Source organism: Aspergillus eucalypticola (assembly GCF_003184535.1).
Source record: "Aspergillus eucalypticola CBS 122712 chromosome Unknown BO83scaffold_1, whole genome shotgun sequence".
Classification (NCBI taxonomy): domain Eukaryota; kingdom Fungi; phylum Ascomycota; class Eurotiomycetes; order Eurotiales; family Aspergillaceae; genus Aspergillus; species Aspergillus eucalypticola.
Window position 1 is genome coordinate 62,091 of NW_020290275.1, and position 18,831 is coordinate 80,921.

Here is an 18,831-nt window from a genome sequence, read left to right on the forward strand (position 1 = left end):
GTCAGATGTTACTATCAGAGCAAAGCCCGGGGATAGATCATAATGTGAATTTGACATCTTTTTTATTATTGACCTTTTTTTAAAAGACTGTCGTAACAGGTTTTGATTTCCTGGTATTTTTCTTTTGTTCTCTTTGTTTTGGTCTTGAATGTTATACCCTTCTACCTCTTTTATCGTTTTCTCTCTCTCTCATTACCACCACCTCCTCCACCACCACCACCACCATCATCATCATCATCATCATCACCACCACCACCATCCACAGCGCCTGCTTCTTGTGTCGCCCCTTGGCCTCTCTCTCATCTGCATAAGAAGATCCAGCAACTGTTGGTCCTTGTGTGGCTGTACAGACAAACATGTCAGGACCTTCGGAAACCAAAGGACAAGCGCAACCCCTATTCTCCAAGCCAAGCGCGAACGTCAAGTTTCCAGTGAAGTCTATCAAGTACAATGACCCGGAACAAGATGGTTCGATGGCCGAAGAGATTGCCACCGATCCCTCAATTCATTTGCTTCTCTATCGAACAATCTTGAGGCTCCGCCAGGGTGTGTGCGTCGGCGACGGAAGAGAGAAAAAAGAATCCTTCTGGATCGTCAACCTCTCCCTTGAGCAGATACAGGCTGTTTCGCTCGACATAAATCATGTCGAGATAGTTTATACCTTCAAGACGACTGTCAAGCCTGATGGTAGTCCCCAAACAACAAATGCAGATACCCTCCCGAAGCCGTCTACATATCCGCTTGCGAGGGCCAACTTGCTTGACAAGGTGGTCCAACTCACCTTGGAATTCCCTAGCAGTCGGAAGATGTGGGATAACAATACCAAGCTGTTCCACGAAGTCTTCATGGGGGGAAAAATCGCGCTTTCCGATGAGGAGCAGAAATACATCAGCTCCAATAAAAAAGCTATCGACAACGAAGCCGACGCGGAACATAAGTGTCTTGCTACTCTCGGCTGCCGAGTAAAAGGTGTTGCGGTTGGAAATCGAATCCTCTTAGGGATCTGGCCGAAGGAAGACCGGCCTTTTCGTATCTATAGAGGATGCAACTTGGTTCTTCGGGGCAAAGAATGGTTTGCTCAGGAAAAGGCTAAGAACTATAGTATTCCTGGCCAGACGGGGCTCCCGGAAGACTTCATGGCCTCGGTGACAGAGAAGTCGGCCAAGTGGACCGCCTTGATCGACGCTCCTATGCATGCAGTCCTTCTTAACAACGTGGACGTTAGGACTGCCAAGCAAGTTGATGAAGATGACGTGGGCGTTCATATTGTGGCCAACCACATGCTTCAGCTCGAAATGCAAAAAGCTATCAGAGCACTGGCAGAATACTGGGGCGATGAGAGCTTTGACGACGCTTGCCGGGATTGTACAAAGCAGGAAGTGGCCATCTCCTCTGACAATGGTCCAAAAATTTCGTTAACCTCTATCTTCCTTCCGAATGCTCCTCGGGTGAATACCCATGATCCATTGAAATCGGCTCCCCGGGATCTCAAATCCCTTGTGCCAAATGACTGGAGGCTCAGTAGCGCCCAAACCGAGGCAACTATCCAGTTGTTTACCCACTCGTTATCTCTTGTGGTCGGCCCTCCTGGTACGGGCAAAACGCGAACAATTGCTGCAGTGACTATGTTCGTTAGGCAACTCCTCTGCGGTGGGTCGGTGGGATTGGCCAGGTTGGCCATCCTAGTGCCGACTCACGCAGCAGGTGCTGCAGTAATGAGTCAGTTGAACGGCGCATTTAACAGATTCAAATATAGCGACAAGAAGTTGATTCGACTTCGAAGCAGAGCAGATACAGAAGCTCGACTTTTCGCCGATGTCCACGGATATTACGACGATATTGACAAGATCATCAATCTTGCCAATGAACAACCTCGTCAATACCAGCAATTCCTGAAAGGAATCGAAAACCTCCGGGAGTCTGGCCGGTTAGACATGTCCAAAGAACAGCTCCGCATATACAACGGACAGCGACGCGAACTCATCGGCCGCGTTATGGAAGACGTCCAAGTCGTGGTCACCTTGCCTTTCAATGTCAAGGAGATGATCCGGCGCAAATTTAACCCGCAATTCGTCATATTTGACGAAGCCAGCTTTTTCCGCGATCCGGATCTCTTCCATGTCCTTGGACAGCTGAGAGCAGATGTCCGTGTCCTTCTAGTGGGTGATCACAAGCAATTATCACCCCCTGTTTTTACGGCAGCCGGGAAAGCAGCCTGGTCAAAATCGGCTTTCGAGCGTCTGATTGATAAAGGGTACCCTCAAACCCTTCTCAATATCTCTTACAGGTCGTATAAGGACCTTTATGAGCCTACCTCGGTGGCCTACTACGAGGGCAAGGTTGATACCTTCCGGAGTCAGCCGAGTAGAGACATGCAAATCACCTCGGCGAATCCGTTGACAGTCCGCCTGGGGAATAAGACATGGACTCTGCGCGGGCTCTCCCATTTCCTCCATCTCCCCCATAGTGAAGGGGATACGCGCAAGGATCCCTCGGGATCCCTGTACCACGGGCAGGAAGCTGAGCTTGGGATCTGCCTGGCCCAACAGCTTCTGGACAGACGTACCGGGAGCATTCTCATTATGTCCCCCTACAGAGCCCAAGTCGCCCTGGTGAACCAGCTTTGGGACCAGAGATTCTCTGAGCTTCGGCCCCGCCCCAGGATTCAAACCGTGGATGCGTCCCAGGGGTCGGAGGCTGATGTTATCATCGTCTTGATTACACGTAATCATGGCGCCCCCGGCTTCCTCCACTCGACGAAGCGGACCAACGTGATGCTGTCCCGGGCACGTAATGCCCAGTACGTTATCGGCGACTGGGACTGGCTGGGCAGCGAGGTCTTCAGAAAGGACGCCGCCTCGTTTTTCAAGTACCTTGACGAGGCCGATCGTCTTGTGGGGAAAGACCAGTATTCCGTTGAGCCGGAAAGGGCTTGGAAAATGAGACGTATTTAGTTGCGAGATGTCCAATTTATATGATTACATCCAACAATCCGCATTAGTATAAGAGTATAGGTACGACTAGACTATCCGGTAAAAGACTAAAATTCTGAGTTCAACCGACTCAGAACGCACAGCACTTATAAGCTTACATTCCCTATCAAGTATAATCATGTGACCGGCTGTCACACTGACCTCCTAGCTTGGACCTGAGCTGATTACTTAACGAACTTGACAGGTCGAGAATGTTAGTGTGATCGAGTCTGCAGGATGGACTCGAGAATTGAGAGTGCAGGATAGTGATGGATGCACAGCACTGAAGTGGGTTCAATACGAGAACCGACTCCATCCAAAACCAAGATAATTGAGACAATGTAGTGGTGCTAAAACCACTTCGCCATCACACTAAATCAATTGTTTCATCGGCACTGCCCTGTTGATTGTGTCATGATGAGACTGCTCGGAGTATGCAAGGGAAACTGTCAATTATTTCCACCACTTTGATGGTTCTTTCTACAATGTTCTTGTCTGCTCAATGCTCATCTTCTTCTTCTTCTTCTTCTGGCGGCGGACACCGTTTGGGGCTAAGCTTTTTCTGGGCAGGCTTTTTTTAGCCCGCGCGGGATGGAATTTCCCTCTCACTTTTGCTCCAAGACAATCAAGCAAGTGAAGCAAAGTAACTTAACCAAGCAAGCAATCCGAGCTATTCTTATCGTCATTCTGTCTCTCCCTCTCTCTCTCCGCCAATTGACCTTCGGAAAACCCACAATGGCTGTTGACGCTATTCCCAACCCTGCACCTATTATCGAATCCCTACTCGGATAATGCCTTACACAGCATGCGCTCAGCCCTGGCGCCCACCGCGTGATCGGCCAATGGGCCAACGCGATCCCAAAACTTGGCTACTCGGGCGTGGGTCAACTCGAAGGGTTTTGACCACCGCTCCACTGGCCCGATAAACGAAAGAGCGGCCGGACTATCAGCTGGCCAGCAAATGACTAGAGCAAACTAAGCGATGGGCAGACCCTGAGGGCCCAGGGCTTCAAAAGCAGCAAGTCTCATCAACATGGCTCCAAGCTAACTCTTGCTAGTCCGCTGCTGGCTTATCTGCTGTCGCAATCCGGTCCTGCCTTTTTGTTTTCCTTTTTCCCTCTTTTCCTTTCCTTCCCTCTCTCCCCTCCATCCTCTCTCTCCTCCTTTCCCTCCTGATCGTTCTGCCAACCAGTATGTGACCGATGGCTTTCAATCACTTCAACAGAAAGCAGAGGCTGCTTCTGTCCTCTTACGCCATCCTTTTTTTCTTCCTTATCATCATCTGCCACTTCCGGTCCGCCCGTGACCCAGGCTCATTCTTCTTCCAGCCCACCGAAGGCTATCGCCCGGGATACAGTCTCCAACGGATTCACGAATCGCTGGAGTGGCTGTCTGTCTTCAATCGTTCCGACAATGTCCCGCCCCGTCCCGTCTCCCATGTCAGCCCGCCACGGGAGAAGACCGCCTGTGTCGGCATCGTTACCGTGAAGCGTCCCCTGCAGCAGGACCTCGACACAACCGTTGCTTCGATTCTTGATACCCTCTCACCCGAGCAGCGAGCGGCGCTGACCGTCCAAGTGCTCTTCGCCCTGAGCAAACCCTCCGATCACCCGGATTACAATCAGACATGGTTATCGAATGTCGTTGACCACGTACTCACCTACGACGATGTCGACGCACCCGGGTATATTATTATGAACTTGGAGAAGAAGAATAACATAAAGAAGAAGTCTCTGATCGACTACCGGCTCGGGCTACAGGCATGCTACGACATGACCGACGCGCCGTGGATCATCATGCTGGAGGACGACGTGGTGGCCCAGCGCAATTGGTATGAGCATACTATGCGCAGCGTTCAGCAGGTAGAGGACTGGCGCCGACACGATACGATTAAGGATTGGCTATACCTGCGGCTCTTCTACACGGAGAAGTTCCTCGGCTGGAACTCGGAGAATTGGCCCATCTACCTGTCCTGGAGTGTGCTGCTCGTCTCCCTCTGCGCCAGTGCAGGCATGTACACTCGGCGGAAGATCCGCGCTACTCAGGGCATCCTCACCAACTCGTTCCTGCTGGTAGTCTGCTTCTTCTGCGTGCCGCTACTGATCACCCTCTTCTTTCTGGCTGGTCGGGTCACCTGGTACCCGATGCAGGATGGGGTGCACGTGATGAACGCGCACGGCTGCTGCTCGCAGGCCCTTCTCTTCAATCGCGAGAACGTTCCAGCCCTCCTGGAGTACTTTGAGCACATGGAGGACGTAATCCCCACCAAGGCGGTGGATAGCGTGATCGAGATGCAGGCGGGGCGGGCCGAGCTAGACCGACTGGCCATCTCCCCGTCACAGATGCAGCATGTTGGAGCAGTTTCGTACAAGGAGAAGAAAAAGTCGTGGAAGTGGGAGGGGCCGTATCGCGTCAAGGGCGCGCACGGGGTCTGGAGTATGGGATTTGAGCAGGCGTACGAAATGGACATGGATCGATTATTCCAGATGGACGGTTCGGCATGATTATATACGCTGTATGCAGCAACGCATAGCATGGATGGGATGCACTGGTTTATGAACACGCATGACTGGATTAATGTTTATGGTGTGTATATATACATAATGGTTTCTTTGGTTTGTGAATAATAGAATTACTATACTTGCAGAATTGACTGTACGTGGTTCTTGCTATCACCCATCCCCTTGCTACAGTTCTGAACAGCAGCCCTCAGGGATAGTAGATATTCACACAGGAAAAGCACTTTCTAACCAGTATATAAGTAATGCTGTTTCCCCCCTCCCATTGCTTGAAACACATTGCTTCACTAAACCATCTCATAGCTATAATTCTAATCCGTTGGAAGAGAATAGATAGATAGACTCCCTGCGGGGAAAGCCTAGACCTACTTACTATGCAGCAGTAGTACATAGTAATACAATTTATCGACTAAAAATATACTAGTATCCAAAAGAACAACTAGGAAGAATTTTCCACTGGGTTTCCATCAGTCGGCAAAAAGTTCTGGAATGAAACAAGGAAAATCATAATCCAAGGTAATATAGAACATAAGTATAATAAAAGGGAAAAAGTGGGGTCAAGTTAGATTAAGAAGTTTCCACTTTTCAGGCATGGTCGGCGCCCATGAATGAGGTAAGAGGGATGAACTTAGTCTTCAAGATTGATGAACATGATGATGAAGGAGGAAATGAAAAAATAGGGGAAAAATAGAAAGATGTAGTAACAGGAGATATCACTCAAGTGTAGAATAGTGGGATGGAATCAATGCGACGAAAACGAGAAGTGTAAAAAAAAACCGTCTCGGTCATTCGGCCCCAAAAGCAGGACGTCATTTGATCAAAATCAAAAGTCTTGGCTGCTCGTTCTGTCTTTTTCTTTCCGCTCAGTCTTTCTTTCTCGCTCGCGGCCTTTGCCACTTTGGCGGCTCCTCAGCTCTCTCTCTCTCTCTTTTTTTTTGTGTTGATCATTGCTGGGTTAGCTATTGCGTGCTTGCTTTCCCTCCCACTCCTCTTGCAAATCATCTTCTCATCTTCTCCTTCATTCTCTTGATTGAGAGTTCACTTTCGCGTTGTTGCGCCTTCGCAATCAATCGCATCCCATACTTCCCTTACTACTTACTCTGATCATCCACTCTCCCGATCGCATTCTCTCCGCCCTCCCCTTCCCCTCCACTCCCTCCCTGTTCGGCAACAATGGGCGGCGCTAGAAACATCTCCCACGGCCGCGGCGGCGCAGGTATGTTTAGCACTATCTCTCCCTCTGCCTCTCCCTCTCTTTCTCAGTCTCCCTTTTAACTCACAACATCATCTCATCTAACGCGACATTGCTCCCCTCACAGGCAACATCTTCTCCGGCCGCAATGAATCCCGCACCACCCCAAAGGACCTCGTCACCCCCACCATCAAACAAGACATCTTCACCACCGGTCGCGGCGGCTCCGGTAACATGATGCACAATGATCCGGAACACCCCGAATTAGCCCGAGAAATGCAGGATGTGGAGTCGCCCCCATTGCGCATGGAAGAAGCGCCGCACTTTATGGGCCGAGGTAATTTCCCCTATACCTCCTATACCTCCCCTTTGTCCGTGGTCGTGTCTTTTCAAATAATGAGCTAATCAATGGGTTGTAATGTTATCCAGGCGGCGCTGCAAACGCATATATCCCTTCCGCGGAAGAAGAGAAGCGCGTGCGCGAACAGGAAGAGGAGCAGTTGAGGCGTGTGCGCACGCAATCGAAGGATCGCAGGAAGGAAGCTGAGACCGCCAGTGTCGCTGGCGAGGGTGCCGGTGCTGGTGGTGGGGACGGTGAAGAACGGAATCCGTCCAGTTGACTAGCACATGTTTGGAGTTGAGGATGAGGTTGGATCTATTGCTGGAAGTTATTTCTGTCAGTCATTTCTGCTGGCAGATATGGCATGGCAATGTGTGGCATGGCGTGGTGAGGTATGGGAAGAGATAGTGAGTGAGGGAGAGTGAGCTGCGTTCTGTCGCTCACGCTAACTTACTATTCTCCTTCTTTATTTCTTTCTTTGCTCTGGCTGCGCTGTGCTTTTCTGGCTTTGACTCTTCTCCAAACGTGTGATTATCGTTGCACCATATGTGTGTGTGCTTGTGTTTCCGCCCCTCTCTCTTGAGTGGACCGGACTGGACTGAACTGAACCGGACTTCTGAGATGGATGGGATGAGAGCATCCCATCTATCTATACTTCGACTGACTGACGACCGACCGACCGATACCTGCACTACCTGCTCCTAACAATCCCCAAGCAGATCAGTGTGCAGGTGCAGGTAGTGCTCGACACCACCTACCTACCCACCTACTCATCTCTCCATCTCTATACCCATCTCCTCAGATGGAGAGAGAGATCTCCCACTTTCACACATCCTCTCCCTTCCTTATCATTTCTTATCATCATATTTGCTCCCATTCGGCCAGGATCTGTTTTTTGTGTTTTTGAAGAATACCCATGTAGTAAAGAAACCCGGACGTGGGGAAAAAGAACGGCGCGAGGGTCGGATTTTGTCGTTTCATCTCATTTCATACTTTTGATTGCTGTTGCGTTTGGACTGGGGGTATTGTTTTTCTTTTTTTTTCTTTCAAAGTATAATATGTGTGTGCCTTTAGTTATTCAAACCATTTGATCTCATTTCCACTCATTTATTTTCTTTTACGAAGGTTGGCAGGGCACACCGGGGCCCTTTTGTAGTGTGGTTGTTGGCACTATTGTTATTAGTAGTGAGATCTCCAATGAAATCGCGGGGGCTTATCTATGGGGAGGGCTGCATATTGCTTTTTCTTGCCTTGTTTCTTTTAGTGGTTATTACTAGGGGTATTATTATTATTACTTGGGGTTCTGCTAATTCTGTCTATTGCCGAGGTAAATAGTGTAGATTGTGTATGAATCTATAATCCGAATAAAATGTATGTATGCATAGCTTGCTCTGGAATAGAAATGCAATACCAATCAAGTACTCCGTATATTGCTTATGAGGTATCATCCATCTCACGCTAAGTGAGTATGCGTCCCATGCGATCATGCCATAGATAGTTGTAGGTGGTGTAGATGTCCAGCACCCTGGTTCAGTTTGCGCTGTCGAGTGATTGGCGGTCGGATCTCCTCTCCTTCATGTCCATCGACTAACCAACTAGATTCCACTAGTTTGTCGCATTTGTCTTTCTTCGTTGTGCTGTTCATTCCGCTCCGCTCTTAGTGCTTATTCCCGGTCGGCCTCCCCAAATGTCACTTCCCGTCGTGTTCTGGTCTCCTTTCTATTACAGTTCACTGCATGACTCCCTCTTCTTCAAGACTGCATGAATTCTGTGTAGGTCACTCATGGTAGAGCCTGGCCCGCGGATGGCAGGGGTGTTCCCGCCTGCTTCAAGGTATGTCGACGGGCAGCGTGCACGCTGCACGCGTCTCTCAAGAATGGTCATGGTGACCGAACAATGTACTCTCCAGCGCGCAGATGCATCCATATCTGGTGTCTGAAATGAACAATGCGCACTGGAGAATAGAAAAAAATAGGTACTTATACATCTCGTCCATGAACCGTCTCAGACTGGAGGAATATAGCATCCTGTCGCGTCCACCACCCAACTGATTGAGTCTTTCCAGTCTGCACCCAGGCGCTGGCCGATCTCCCGGATCAACCGCGCTCCCCACTCGCCCATCCACCAATGTCCTCGCAACGAGTGGATAATCACCGCGTAATGGGCCAAGATGGCTAACGCAAAGGGCTGTCTCTGCTGCAGCAAATCCAAGTATCGCGGCGGGATCTGGAAGATCCACTGGAAGGCAATAATCATGGTTTCTCCGCCCCGGGCCAGCTTGTCCAGCGAGTAGCTCAGGTACCGGATCGTCGTGTCATACGTGTCCTTATCATGGGCGGGATCGCGGCTGGCTAGGTCCGCGTTCATTCGTGTCAGCGACATGATGGCCAGCCGAGACGTGTCGGGCATGGTCGGCTGCGAGGTGTCGCACTCGAGAAGCGGGCTGAACTCGCCATCCGCGACCCAATTGATGATTCCTCCTTGGACGTCCACCGACCCGCGTGTGAACCGAAATATGTTGAGAAGCTCATTCAGGACGTCCCCGAGTTTGTTCGTCGTCCGAGGGAGGGCGAAGGAAAAGACCACCATGATACTGGACAGAGCAAAAGCGGCATTGCAGTTGGATTGATCCAGACGTCCCGCGATCTTGCTGAGACCGGTCACAGCCCGGGACTGGTGTGCCTGGGCGGTTCGGATGTAATAGTCTTTGGGCGGACCGGAGGGGCAGTTGAAGCCCAGATCCAGGGCGGAGAGAGCCAAGATGCCGTGCATCAAGAATGGGTGGCGCATGGCTTCCCTTGGCACTACGCCCTGCCAGATTCCTTCTACCGAGGTATTTCGCGAAACCGAGCGGTATGTGGTCGTGCACCATTGCATCATCAACTCGAGGTCTTGAATGTTCAGCTCCCCGGTGGGAGTAGAAGGGGCAACGGGGTCCATGACGACGCGGTATTCAGCGAAAATCCTGGGGTTCACGTGGGAAGGGGAGGCGGTGCGGGATGGGGGAAGGGTCGGGGTGGTGGAGCGAGACTTGACCCTAGGCCAGACCAAGGAGGTGGAGGAGGGAATATATTGACATATTATGTTGTCGCTGGTGCAATGGGAGCACTGGGGGTGTTCGTTGGGGCACTGCATCCCGGTTCGATTAGCATCTATGAGGGCGACACAGGACTACCAGTCCCGATTTGAAGAACCACAGAAAAGTGGTGTAGTGTAATAATTCAGGGGAGGGGGTGGTGGTGGTGGTGGGAACAAAAAGTAGCAAAGGTCCCAGTCCACAGCAGTAATCAAACAAGCAGATAAAGCTCCACTGATAGGTACATATTTAAAGGTAGGAGGGAGGAGTGGAGGAAGGAGGCAGGGAAGGGAAGGGGATCACTGCATCATTCAGGCATCCAGGCATCCAGGCAATGATGGGGGAGGAGGGAATTGGGGGAAGGGAGAAGGGAAAATAATAGAAGAGAGAAAATTAAAAAAGAGGGAAAATGTAAAGAAGAAAGTAGCAGTAGAAGAAGGGAAAAAGGATGGAAACTTTAGTGGACCAAACAACCAAGAAAATAGCAGGCCAGGTCAGGCAACTTAAGTTAAGCTTCACCGGGACTCAAACCCCAAGAGCACCTACCTTGATTCGCCGGTTCCTGCACTCAAAACAGCCATTCCGCGCCGGGGCTCTGTAAGTGCGCCGTGCAGGCATTGCTGGGGACTTTTTTCTTTCTTAGGGATTATATTATTATTTTTCCCTGTCGTGTTCTTTTGTTCCTTCTGTCCAGGTTCTGGGTAAAGGAGCAGAAGATGCCGGGGAGGGTTGAAGGGAGGGAGGGGGGGGAGGTTTCCCAGCAGGCGCAAGGTGGAAACAGAAGCGTCAAGGATGGAAGGGAGGAGGGGGGATGTTTCATATGAAGTGTAAAAAGAAGGAAAAATAAATATGAAAAACAGTCCCTTAAATCAAACAAGCAAGAAGCCGTGGTCCCCTCCAACTGTTACAGCTCAACTTTCAACAACAACACCTTCTTGGCCGGAGTGGATAGTTGGAGATCCATGAGATTTAATATCCAAACAGACGACCGACTCCCCATGCTTTTTGAAGAGAAGGAGAGAGAGAGGGAGAGAGAGAGAAACTAAAGAGGTTTTGGCCTCTATTCCGGGAGAAGGTTCCAAAACCCGCTCAACGAGACCACCTTCAATTCCACAGCCCACTTTTTCCCTCCACCACCAAAGCACTTTTCCAACAATAATTCCAAAGTTGTCCAAAGCTAGCCGATAGATCGCTGCCCCACTTCCGTTGTCTTTGCACGGAGGCAGTAAGAGTGCGAATCCCCGATGGCATGGATTGGATGGTTTGGATGGAACTGGATGGCTCTGGCCTTCCCCCCAAAGACGAAACCAGTAAATGCGGGCAAAAAAAAAAAAAAGAATTTGTGGTGTTCAATGCAGCGCTACGAAGGGCTCGGCGCCCCAACCGCCGTAGCAACAGAAGGGAAAGAGACAGAGACAGGATGATGCATCATGCGGTCGAATGGGCAAATGGTCATCTTGGTCAACCCTGGATCATCGTTGCCTCTTTCTTTCTGTCTCTTGTCTGTCATGACCCAGCTCGCTGATGACTTGCCATCTTGAGAGGATGATCATTTATTAAAGATGTACGACTTTACAATTCTTGGTTTAAAAAAAAGAAATAAAACTAAGCAAGTACCATGCATGGCCAGTGTTCATCCTACTCTACATGGTATACCGTCTGAGATCTTCCACCTGGGAATGGAAAACGAGAGAGAAAAAGGAAAAAGAGGGTTAACTGTTCACTACTAGATAATACTTACTATCTGATACCAACAGCTCACTAGTACTGATTTAGTCGGGTTTAGTGGTGTGCTTTTCTTCCCCCATCCTTGACATGCCCCACCGGCCACCAGCCCAATTGACCCAATCAGGAATAAGCAGTCACACCCCCTGAAGCATCCCCCCGGTTTATCCTACAATAATCTACTGACTATTAATGGAACTAAAGTGTAGTTTATCCCAGATCTTCCCCCGAAACTGAATAAGAAGCACCGGTCCATCCCGGAACTGATGGACATCCGTTCCGAATGGAGAATAGAGATGGAGGGATGGACATAGAGGCGGGCGGGGGGGAAAGACAAGAACAAGAAAAAAAAAATTGATGCTTAAACCCCGACAAGCCAGCAATGAATCTCTCTCGTCATGCCGTCTTGGGACAAAGCCGGGATCCACACCACATCCACTTGCAGCCAAAAAACCTAAAAGTCAAATCCCCATCTTCGGCTTCTGGCCCTTTGCCTATCGTGGCTTAGTGCTAGGCCCCCATGAACCCTGCTTTTGCTGTTTTGGGTAACTCAGATTCTTGGGGGCTTATCGGTCTTCTCATTGGCCTGCTATCCTCCCGCCTTGCCGGATCTGGCATAAGGGGTGCGGGCCCGTGACTCTCCCGCCGCCCGAGGCTGCCTCAGGCCTGATTCGATGGTTCGTTACTCACCATTGGACTGTTGTTGACTATTGTAGCTACAACTGTACACCTACACTACTACCCTCACTAGACAGCTAGTGTCTCAATACCTCCTTCTTCTCCATCCACGTTGTGTCTCTGTTGCATGGCTTCCGTGTCTCACATCTCCGAATATCGCCTTCGGCTCCAAAATCATGAGACGCTTGACCCAATGATGTCAGCCAAAACTCCAATCCTCTCATAGCTAGCTAGCTATGGTTCGATCACGACCATTTTGAATCAGTCAATCCATCAAGAGATAATACCCCGCTTAAGAGGGGCGAGCCGTTGCCGGTCACGGAGGAGTTACTGATCCTCCCGCTTGTTCTTTTGCTACTTCAAAGAAACTCGATGGAATGAGCACGGTGGCACCATGGCGTAACTTTCCGTGGATGATGGACCCCGGCTGCGACAAAGCCTCTTCCGCAGCCTCTCCCACACCCACGCCCATGCCTCCCACGCCTTCCCAGCAGCATCACACATAGGCATCCCACCAATCGTCCGTGACGTTGCCCTCGCTGTCCAATGATCAAGCTCAGCCCACAGTGCGAGGTGCATGCATCCTACAGCTAGCCATACCTCGGACTAAAAGCCCGACCGTTCCGCCCGGCGCTTTTGCGCCATATCGCGCGTGTGAGTAATCCTCGAGCTCCAGCTGGAATAAACCAGGCTAGCTAGGATCGCGATACCACTATACTAGTCCCATCTACATCTCGGCCGGCGGAGGTAACCGGCCTCACCGTTGGTACCGCGATCATAAAGGCGGCCAGTGGGTCCATCCGATTTTCGCCGGGGGAACGGATTCACCCTAACCGCGCCAACGGGCTAATCTAGGTTGGATCAGAAGAAACGACCGCTGTTGGGGCCAATGCCCTCGACAGCGGGCCTGGCTTAAGCCATGAGTGGATTTCATGTCACAGACCTCTTCACTGAATCTTCTGGTAAGATTTTTCATGCGCCCAGATGCGCCTGAGGGTCGGCCGCTTTGACTCGAATAGGCATGGCGCTAGCAAAATGTCGCGCGCGTTGGATATCGGATTGGACCATACCGGTGAGCAGATGCTGCTGATTAGCCAGCACATCAGATACACCGTCTCCGCAAATCCTTCTCTTCCTGCAAGACGTCATCGTCATTCCCGACTGGGAAAATGCAGACCTTGCTTCTATATGAATCCACTCCATCCCGCAACTTGTCTGTTATCTGGGACCACTCGATGTTAAACGAACTGGCCACTCTACATGACCAACGACGGGACATGGTGCCATGAACCTGTTGGACCTGGCTGCCTATCCGGGATGCTTGTTCCATGCTCGATGGCTTAGCACTGTATCGAGCCCACAGTTGCAGCGCTAGGAGGGGTTGCATGGGCGCTTGACAAGGCATCAGCAAGTTGATTCGTCCAGGATCCTAGGAATACTTCGGTTAGAGAGTGGACATGTTGGGGTATTCGTCAGACCACTTGGGTCAGCTGGGCCCGAGATACGCCGAACCGAAGAAGCAGATGTGTACAGAGTGTGCGACATGGAGGTCACTACGTTTGTTTCTCGACTGGCACAGCATACGGAGTCGCCGTGATGAGTTGAGATGACGCTTTGCCCATAGTGGGGTTTCGGTCTGTCTGAAGACCGGACAGAAGCTATCGACAAATCGAAGGGCGAAGGTCCTTGAAGGAATCGTACGTCTGCATCCGATGCCTCCGCTGACGGATTACTTTCTACGCAGTTTGCTGCGTTATGGAACAGCCTCCAAATTCGCCCCATTTCAATCCCAACCGGGAACTCGGCAATTGCTCAGTAGAATTGGGGCTGGAAGTATACTCGCAACCAGTAGGACCAGAGTTATCCACAAGCTGCAAGCAGACTTCTGATGCGTAGATTTCCTCACAGGACACTACACTACTAAACTTGCTACTACATTGCTTGCCTGACAGCATGCTAGAATGGCACTCACAAATGCAGACCGTGCTCAGGAGTCACAACACAGGCCATCCACTCACTAACCAGAAAGTCTTATCAGCCAGCGATGTTGAACAGCCTATCACATTTCAATATACCTACAATCCGCACACAAAATTCCTTGAATACGTAGCATATAGACGTGTAAGCTACAGCTTCAGCTTGTCCAAAGATACAAAACCTGCATCACAAGCCTGCTGTCAGTCAGAAACGTCATCTGTCAGGCAATAAGACCAATTATTATCGACTCGGCTTGGCAACTATGAATACCTCTTGCTAACTGTGACTGTGACCCGGCAATTATCCATTGCCCCCCGGCATCATCTCCCTAGAAAACCTCTTGTCTACCATGGTGACCTAGATAATGCACCCAACCCACTGCATAGAACATTGAGCCTCAGCCCGTCACTTCTTCTATAAATAAGTAGGTGTATAATTAGTTACTTCTAGTACGTAGTATCTCTGTAGTAGTAGCGTTGATAAGCTGGATTGTGATGTATTATATTTATACTACATGCTATTTATATGTTCGGAAGGCAATCTTAGTAAATTATGACACCACAAAAGTAACATCCATTACAGTATAGTTGTAGCACGGTAACGAATAGTCGTAGACAAATATACGTAATCGCTGACTATATATATAATTACTAGACTACTACCAGTAATAGTGCTAGAGTCCATATGTACATTGTGCATACTTCAATCATTTATGTCTTCAGTTAATATTTGAAGGTGTTTGTTTGTCTAACACCTACTATCCCTATTTATGCGAACATTACCATCAATATATATATATATATATGCACTTAGTCGCGCCAAAGATGCAAATATTCCTGCAAGTGAATCATAGGTCCTATTCCATAGCGAGGGACTATGCATGGATCGATTCCGACAAGTGGCCTCTAATTCCAAATCTGAACTTAATCTAACCTATGTACAATACGCCCAGACTGAAATGTGTATATATATATACCAAACACATTAAGCACTGCAATCAACCCACCCACTGATCCGCCCCCTGCAGCGCCATCAACGCAAAATGACTTCCCAGTGCCGGCCTCGCTCGAAACGCAAAGTACTCACCGGCCTCACCAGTCGTACTATCTTGTACCCAGTAACGGTCCGAGAAGGGTGCATCGTTGAGACCATTAGCAATATAGGCATGGATATCGGAGATGAACATGTCCCTTGCATCATCGGTGACCGTTGCCGCCACGAAGCCCTGCCAGTTCGTTTGGCCCCAGTCGAGGTTAGCGTCGAGGGCTACGCCAGCTGGTTTGCGGACTGTGGGGTAGAAGGCTGTGGTGGCGTTATATGCTTCTTCGGGGAAGAGGCCAAAGGAAAATAAAACGTCCGCGTAGTGGTTGTACGCGAGGAACCAGGAGTCGTTGTCGTACTGGGTGGTGAAGTAGGTTCCATTGGGGTCTGTGCCGAGACGGCCGTTATAGAGGGCGTCAGCGATGGATTTGCCTGCGTCGGTGTAGTTTTGCTGCGAGGTTAGGTGGCCGTAGGAGGCGAGGCCGCTGGCCGCTTTCATGGCGAGGTTGGTTTGGTTTGCGACCTTGCCTAGGGCGTCGTTGAGGGAGAGTTGTGCGTCGGGGTATTTCCCGTTGGTGCTTAGGTATTGAGCGTATTTCTGCAGAAGGGGGGAGTAGGTGCTTGTGATGCTGGTTGTGTTGATTGCGCTTTCGTAGGCGTAGGTCATGATGAGGATGTTTCCGCTCTCTTCGACGGGCATGAACTCTCCCTTGGGGCTGTGGCCGGTGGCGTTGGGGTAGTCCATCCCGATGTCGTGCACGGCAAAGTCGTAGGTGTAGTTGGTTTGGTCCATGTATTCGAATACGGGTTTTAGGAGGAGGCGGATGTAGTCGGAGTTTAGGACGTAGAAGACTGGGAAGGATGCGTAGATGACGTCGACGGTGTTGATGTTTCCATCGCTGGATATCTCTTTGATGAAGGCCATGGTGTCGTTGGTGTTTAGTGTGTCATTTGGGATTGTGAGTTCCATGCCACCGTAGATTTGGCGGAGAGATAACGCAAGTATATCGGAGTAGTTAGTGCCGTATGATGATTCTCCGCCCTTTTGGATGAACTCGTCCATGTTGATTGACTCATTCAGCGCGTCCGAGTAGTCGTCAAGGAAATACGAGACGGCGGATGTAGTGTTTGGGTAGATTGCTCGGTAGTACCCAGTTTGCGTATTACCAAGGTAGTTAATGGTTTGCTCGCGCACATGGCCTATGGCGAAAGTGATCGAAGTAGTCTTCGTAGTCGTTTCGAACTCGTGCGCAAATGCGACAACACCGTCAGATGTCCAGTTTGCGTAAGAATTGCCCAGTGATCCATTGGCCACAAATTGAGAGCGGATCGCGGACAACGGCCCCGAGGCAGAAGAGAGAACGCTTCCATTTTGAGCCCGCGTGGCGTAAACCGTCTGACCCCAAAGCGCTTGCTCTTGAGAATTTTGCGAGAACAAGGCCTCTTCCACGGGACTCAGCTGAAAGACTGAAATTTTGTTGGCTTCTGAGAAAGCCCAAGTGGCGTTATCCGATTGACCGGTCCAGGACGAATCAATGTCAGAGTAGATCTGGACAGAGTCGTTGCTCGATATCTCACTAACTGATATCGTGAGGTAAGAAAAGGGCAGAGACTGGCGTAGATAATTTGTTGGGGAGACAGGCGAAAAGAAGTCGAGAGTGAAATTTTTCGACCCGGCTGTCAGCAGAAAAGTGCTGTGCGTCGAGGTGAAATTGCCATCTCTGACAGTAGCAGCCTGGATGCCTTCTAATTTCTCACAGACCCCGAAAAGACTGTACGCCTGACCATTTACACGAGCAATGACAGACCAGGTAAGGTTATTCCCAAACCAAAACTGAGGTGAACTAGAGGGAAGGCTCGATGCCTGATATCCGGGAAGCCAAGCTGTACACGTCAGTATGCGTTTATTCTACATGATCAAGCAATGCGAATCAAGATTGAACTTCAAAGCAGAGGCAGGACTAACAAGACAGATAGGGACTGCGAACAGCAAGTGGATAAGCCGGCGGCAGGAGAGGAGCAAAAGAAGCAGACACGACAACTTGAAGAAGAGCGCATCCCCAGGCCCATAGGAGACATGATATCCCAAAGCACCTCATGATCTACAAGAAGAAAGGTAGAAAGAGATGAAGGGGTATGTGCTATACAATAATGTCGCCGCTCACCTGTGGCAGCATGCGGACCCCTCTAGGGAGTCCGGCATTCAAGTACTCTGCCCTTCATTGTCTCCTACTGCACAATTCCATTCAGGAACATACCTTTTTTGGAAGAAGTGGGTCATAAGATTTGCTGCTCTGGTAGGCTTCATTTCTAGCAAGAAAGTGATAAGGGCGCGGTACCAATTCATGGCTAGCATTCGTTCTCGTCCATAGTTCGGCATGTAAAGGCAGCAGCCCAGCCAAGCGGCGACCAATCGTGGTGGTGGACCTGAGACTTACCCCCGGGTCCTGAATCCCATTATTCAGCCCTGAGACGGGCCCGGCAGATCGCATCTTTCAGATCGTAGATCATCGTCGACGTTTCCTGTCAATCTGTCGCCGTCCTCGGCTCGCTCTAGGCCGGCCCCGGGCTCTCACATTCTTCAAACAAGGTCACTACCCCCGCATTCCAGATGTTCACAACCCGCTTCAATCCTGTTTCCAGGCCAAGTCACTCACTAAAGTATACCTTTTCTGCCGATTTTTCTCCTTGCAAGTTGGAAGACCCTTGAGATGGTTTTCCATGGCTGATCGTGGGGCTCCCGGGTCGGGTTCATCGCTGGGTCGTCCCTGATTCCACGATCTACCCATCCTCGGAATAGTGAAGCGGGAGATAAATCTTCTCGAAGGCCCAGGGCTGCATTCAAAGGGGTCCAGGGGCACATTCAGGGCGAGATATGGCCGAGTAGAGACTGGGCTGCAGAGGAGCTTCCCAAGGGAGCATTCTGCCAAGGTTTGTCCTCAGAAGCAAACCTTGTCTTCTGCATCGGCACGCGGGGCACGTGTGATCCTATGTTATGCTTAAGTTTGTGAGATAGCAGCCCTGCAGAGTCTCGTTAGCACCAAAGCCTATTCCTGCAACTTCATCGTCCGCCTTCCTTCCAAGGGTCGAACGACAAAATGTAGCTTCTGTCGACGCCTTTCGTTTCTACGCAACAATGCAACCCCTGGCACTTTGATGAAGCCAAGTATTTGCCACCATGGAACCGCCTGAATGTGGCTACAAGCCATTGGTATCAGACTTGCGGAGGGGTTTGGAAGACCTTTTGTCACCGCAGGGTTGGTCTGGCCCCGACCCTGGATACGTATGATCCCTTGCCTGTGACACCAGGG

The 18,831-nt window shown here is 50.3% G+C and overlaps 7 protein-coding genes across 7 annotated transcripts; 3 read left to right on the plus strand and 4 right to left on the minus strand.

Moving 5' to 3' along the window:
• Window positions 1–349: 349 nt before the first annotated feature.
• Window positions 350–2,954, plus strand: BO83DRAFT_442525 (DEAD/DEAH box helicase; the record flags this gene model as incomplete). The annotated part of the gene is made up of 1 exon (XM_025536419.1): window positions 350–2,954. The coding sequence occupies exon 1, from the start codon at window positions 357–359 to the stop codon at window positions 2,952–2,954; it is 2,598 nt and encodes an 865-aa protein (XP_025393045.1). The 5' UTR covers window positions 350–356.
• Window positions 2,955–4,174: 1,220 nt separating this feature from the next.
• BO83DRAFT_302367 (uncharacterized protein) lies at window positions 4,175–5,476 on the plus strand (the record flags this gene model as incomplete). Its single annotated transcript, XM_025527146.1, has 1 exon — window positions 4,175–5,476. The coding sequence occupies one exon, from the start codon at window positions 4,175–4,177 to the stop codon at window positions 5,474–5,476; it is 1,302 nt and encodes a 433-aa protein (XP_025393046.1).
• Window positions 5,477–6,664: 1,188 nt separating this feature from the next.
• On the plus strand, window positions 6,665–7,303 carry BO83DRAFT_302661 (uncharacterized protein; the record flags this gene model as incomplete). Its single annotated transcript, XM_025527159.1, has 3 exons — window positions 6,665–6,707; window positions 6,811–7,020; window positions 7,113–7,303. The coding sequence occupies 3 exons, from the start codon at window positions 6,665–6,667 to the stop codon at window positions 7,301–7,303; spliced, it is 444 nt and encodes a 147-aa protein (XP_025393047.1).
• A 1,724-nt stretch (window positions 7,304–9,027) lies between these two features.
• Window positions 9,028–10,158, minus strand: BO83DRAFT_394573 (uncharacterized protein; the record flags this gene model as incomplete). Its single annotated transcript, XM_025533018.1, has 1 exon — window positions 9,028–10,158. The coding sequence occupies one exon, from the start codon at window positions 10,156–10,158 to the stop codon at window positions 9,028–9,030; it is 1,131 nt and encodes a 376-aa protein (XP_025393048.1).
• An 852-nt stretch (window positions 10,159–11,010) lies between these two features.
• On the minus strand, window positions 11,011–13,789 carry BO83DRAFT_394574 (uncharacterized protein; the record flags this gene model as incomplete). The annotated part of the gene is made up of 9 exons (XM_025533019.1): window positions 11,011–11,382; window positions 11,478–11,602; window positions 11,924–11,970; window positions 12,351–12,479; window positions 12,573–12,642; window positions 13,003–13,092; window positions 13,255–13,348; window positions 13,514–13,663; window positions 13,751–13,789. 9 exons carry the CDS (start codon window positions 13,787–13,789, stop codon window positions 11,011–11,013), a joined length of 1,116 nt encoding a protein of 371 aa, XP_025393049.1.
• Window positions 13,790–15,143: 1,354 nt separating this feature from the next.
• On the minus strand, window positions 15,144–17,619 carry BO83DRAFT_442533 (glutaminase; the record flags this gene model as incomplete). The annotated part of the gene is made up of 2 exons (XM_025536420.1): window positions 15,144–17,404; window positions 17,487–17,619. The coding sequence occupies 2 exons, from the start codon at window positions 17,617–17,619 to the stop codon at window positions 15,477–15,479; spliced, it is 2,061 nt and encodes a 686-aa protein (XP_025393050.1). The 3' UTR covers window positions 15,144–15,476.
• A 147-nt stretch (window positions 17,620–17,766) lies between these two features.
• BO83DRAFT_302377 (uncharacterized protein) lies at window positions 17,767–18,324 on the minus strand (the record flags this gene model as incomplete). The annotated part of the gene is made up of 2 exons (XM_025527149.1): window positions 17,767–18,012; window positions 18,178–18,324. Coding segments are annotated over 2 exons (393 nt in total), but the record flags the coding sequence as incomplete, so codon positions are not given.
• Between the last annotated feature and the right edge of the window lie 507 nt (window positions 18,325–18,831).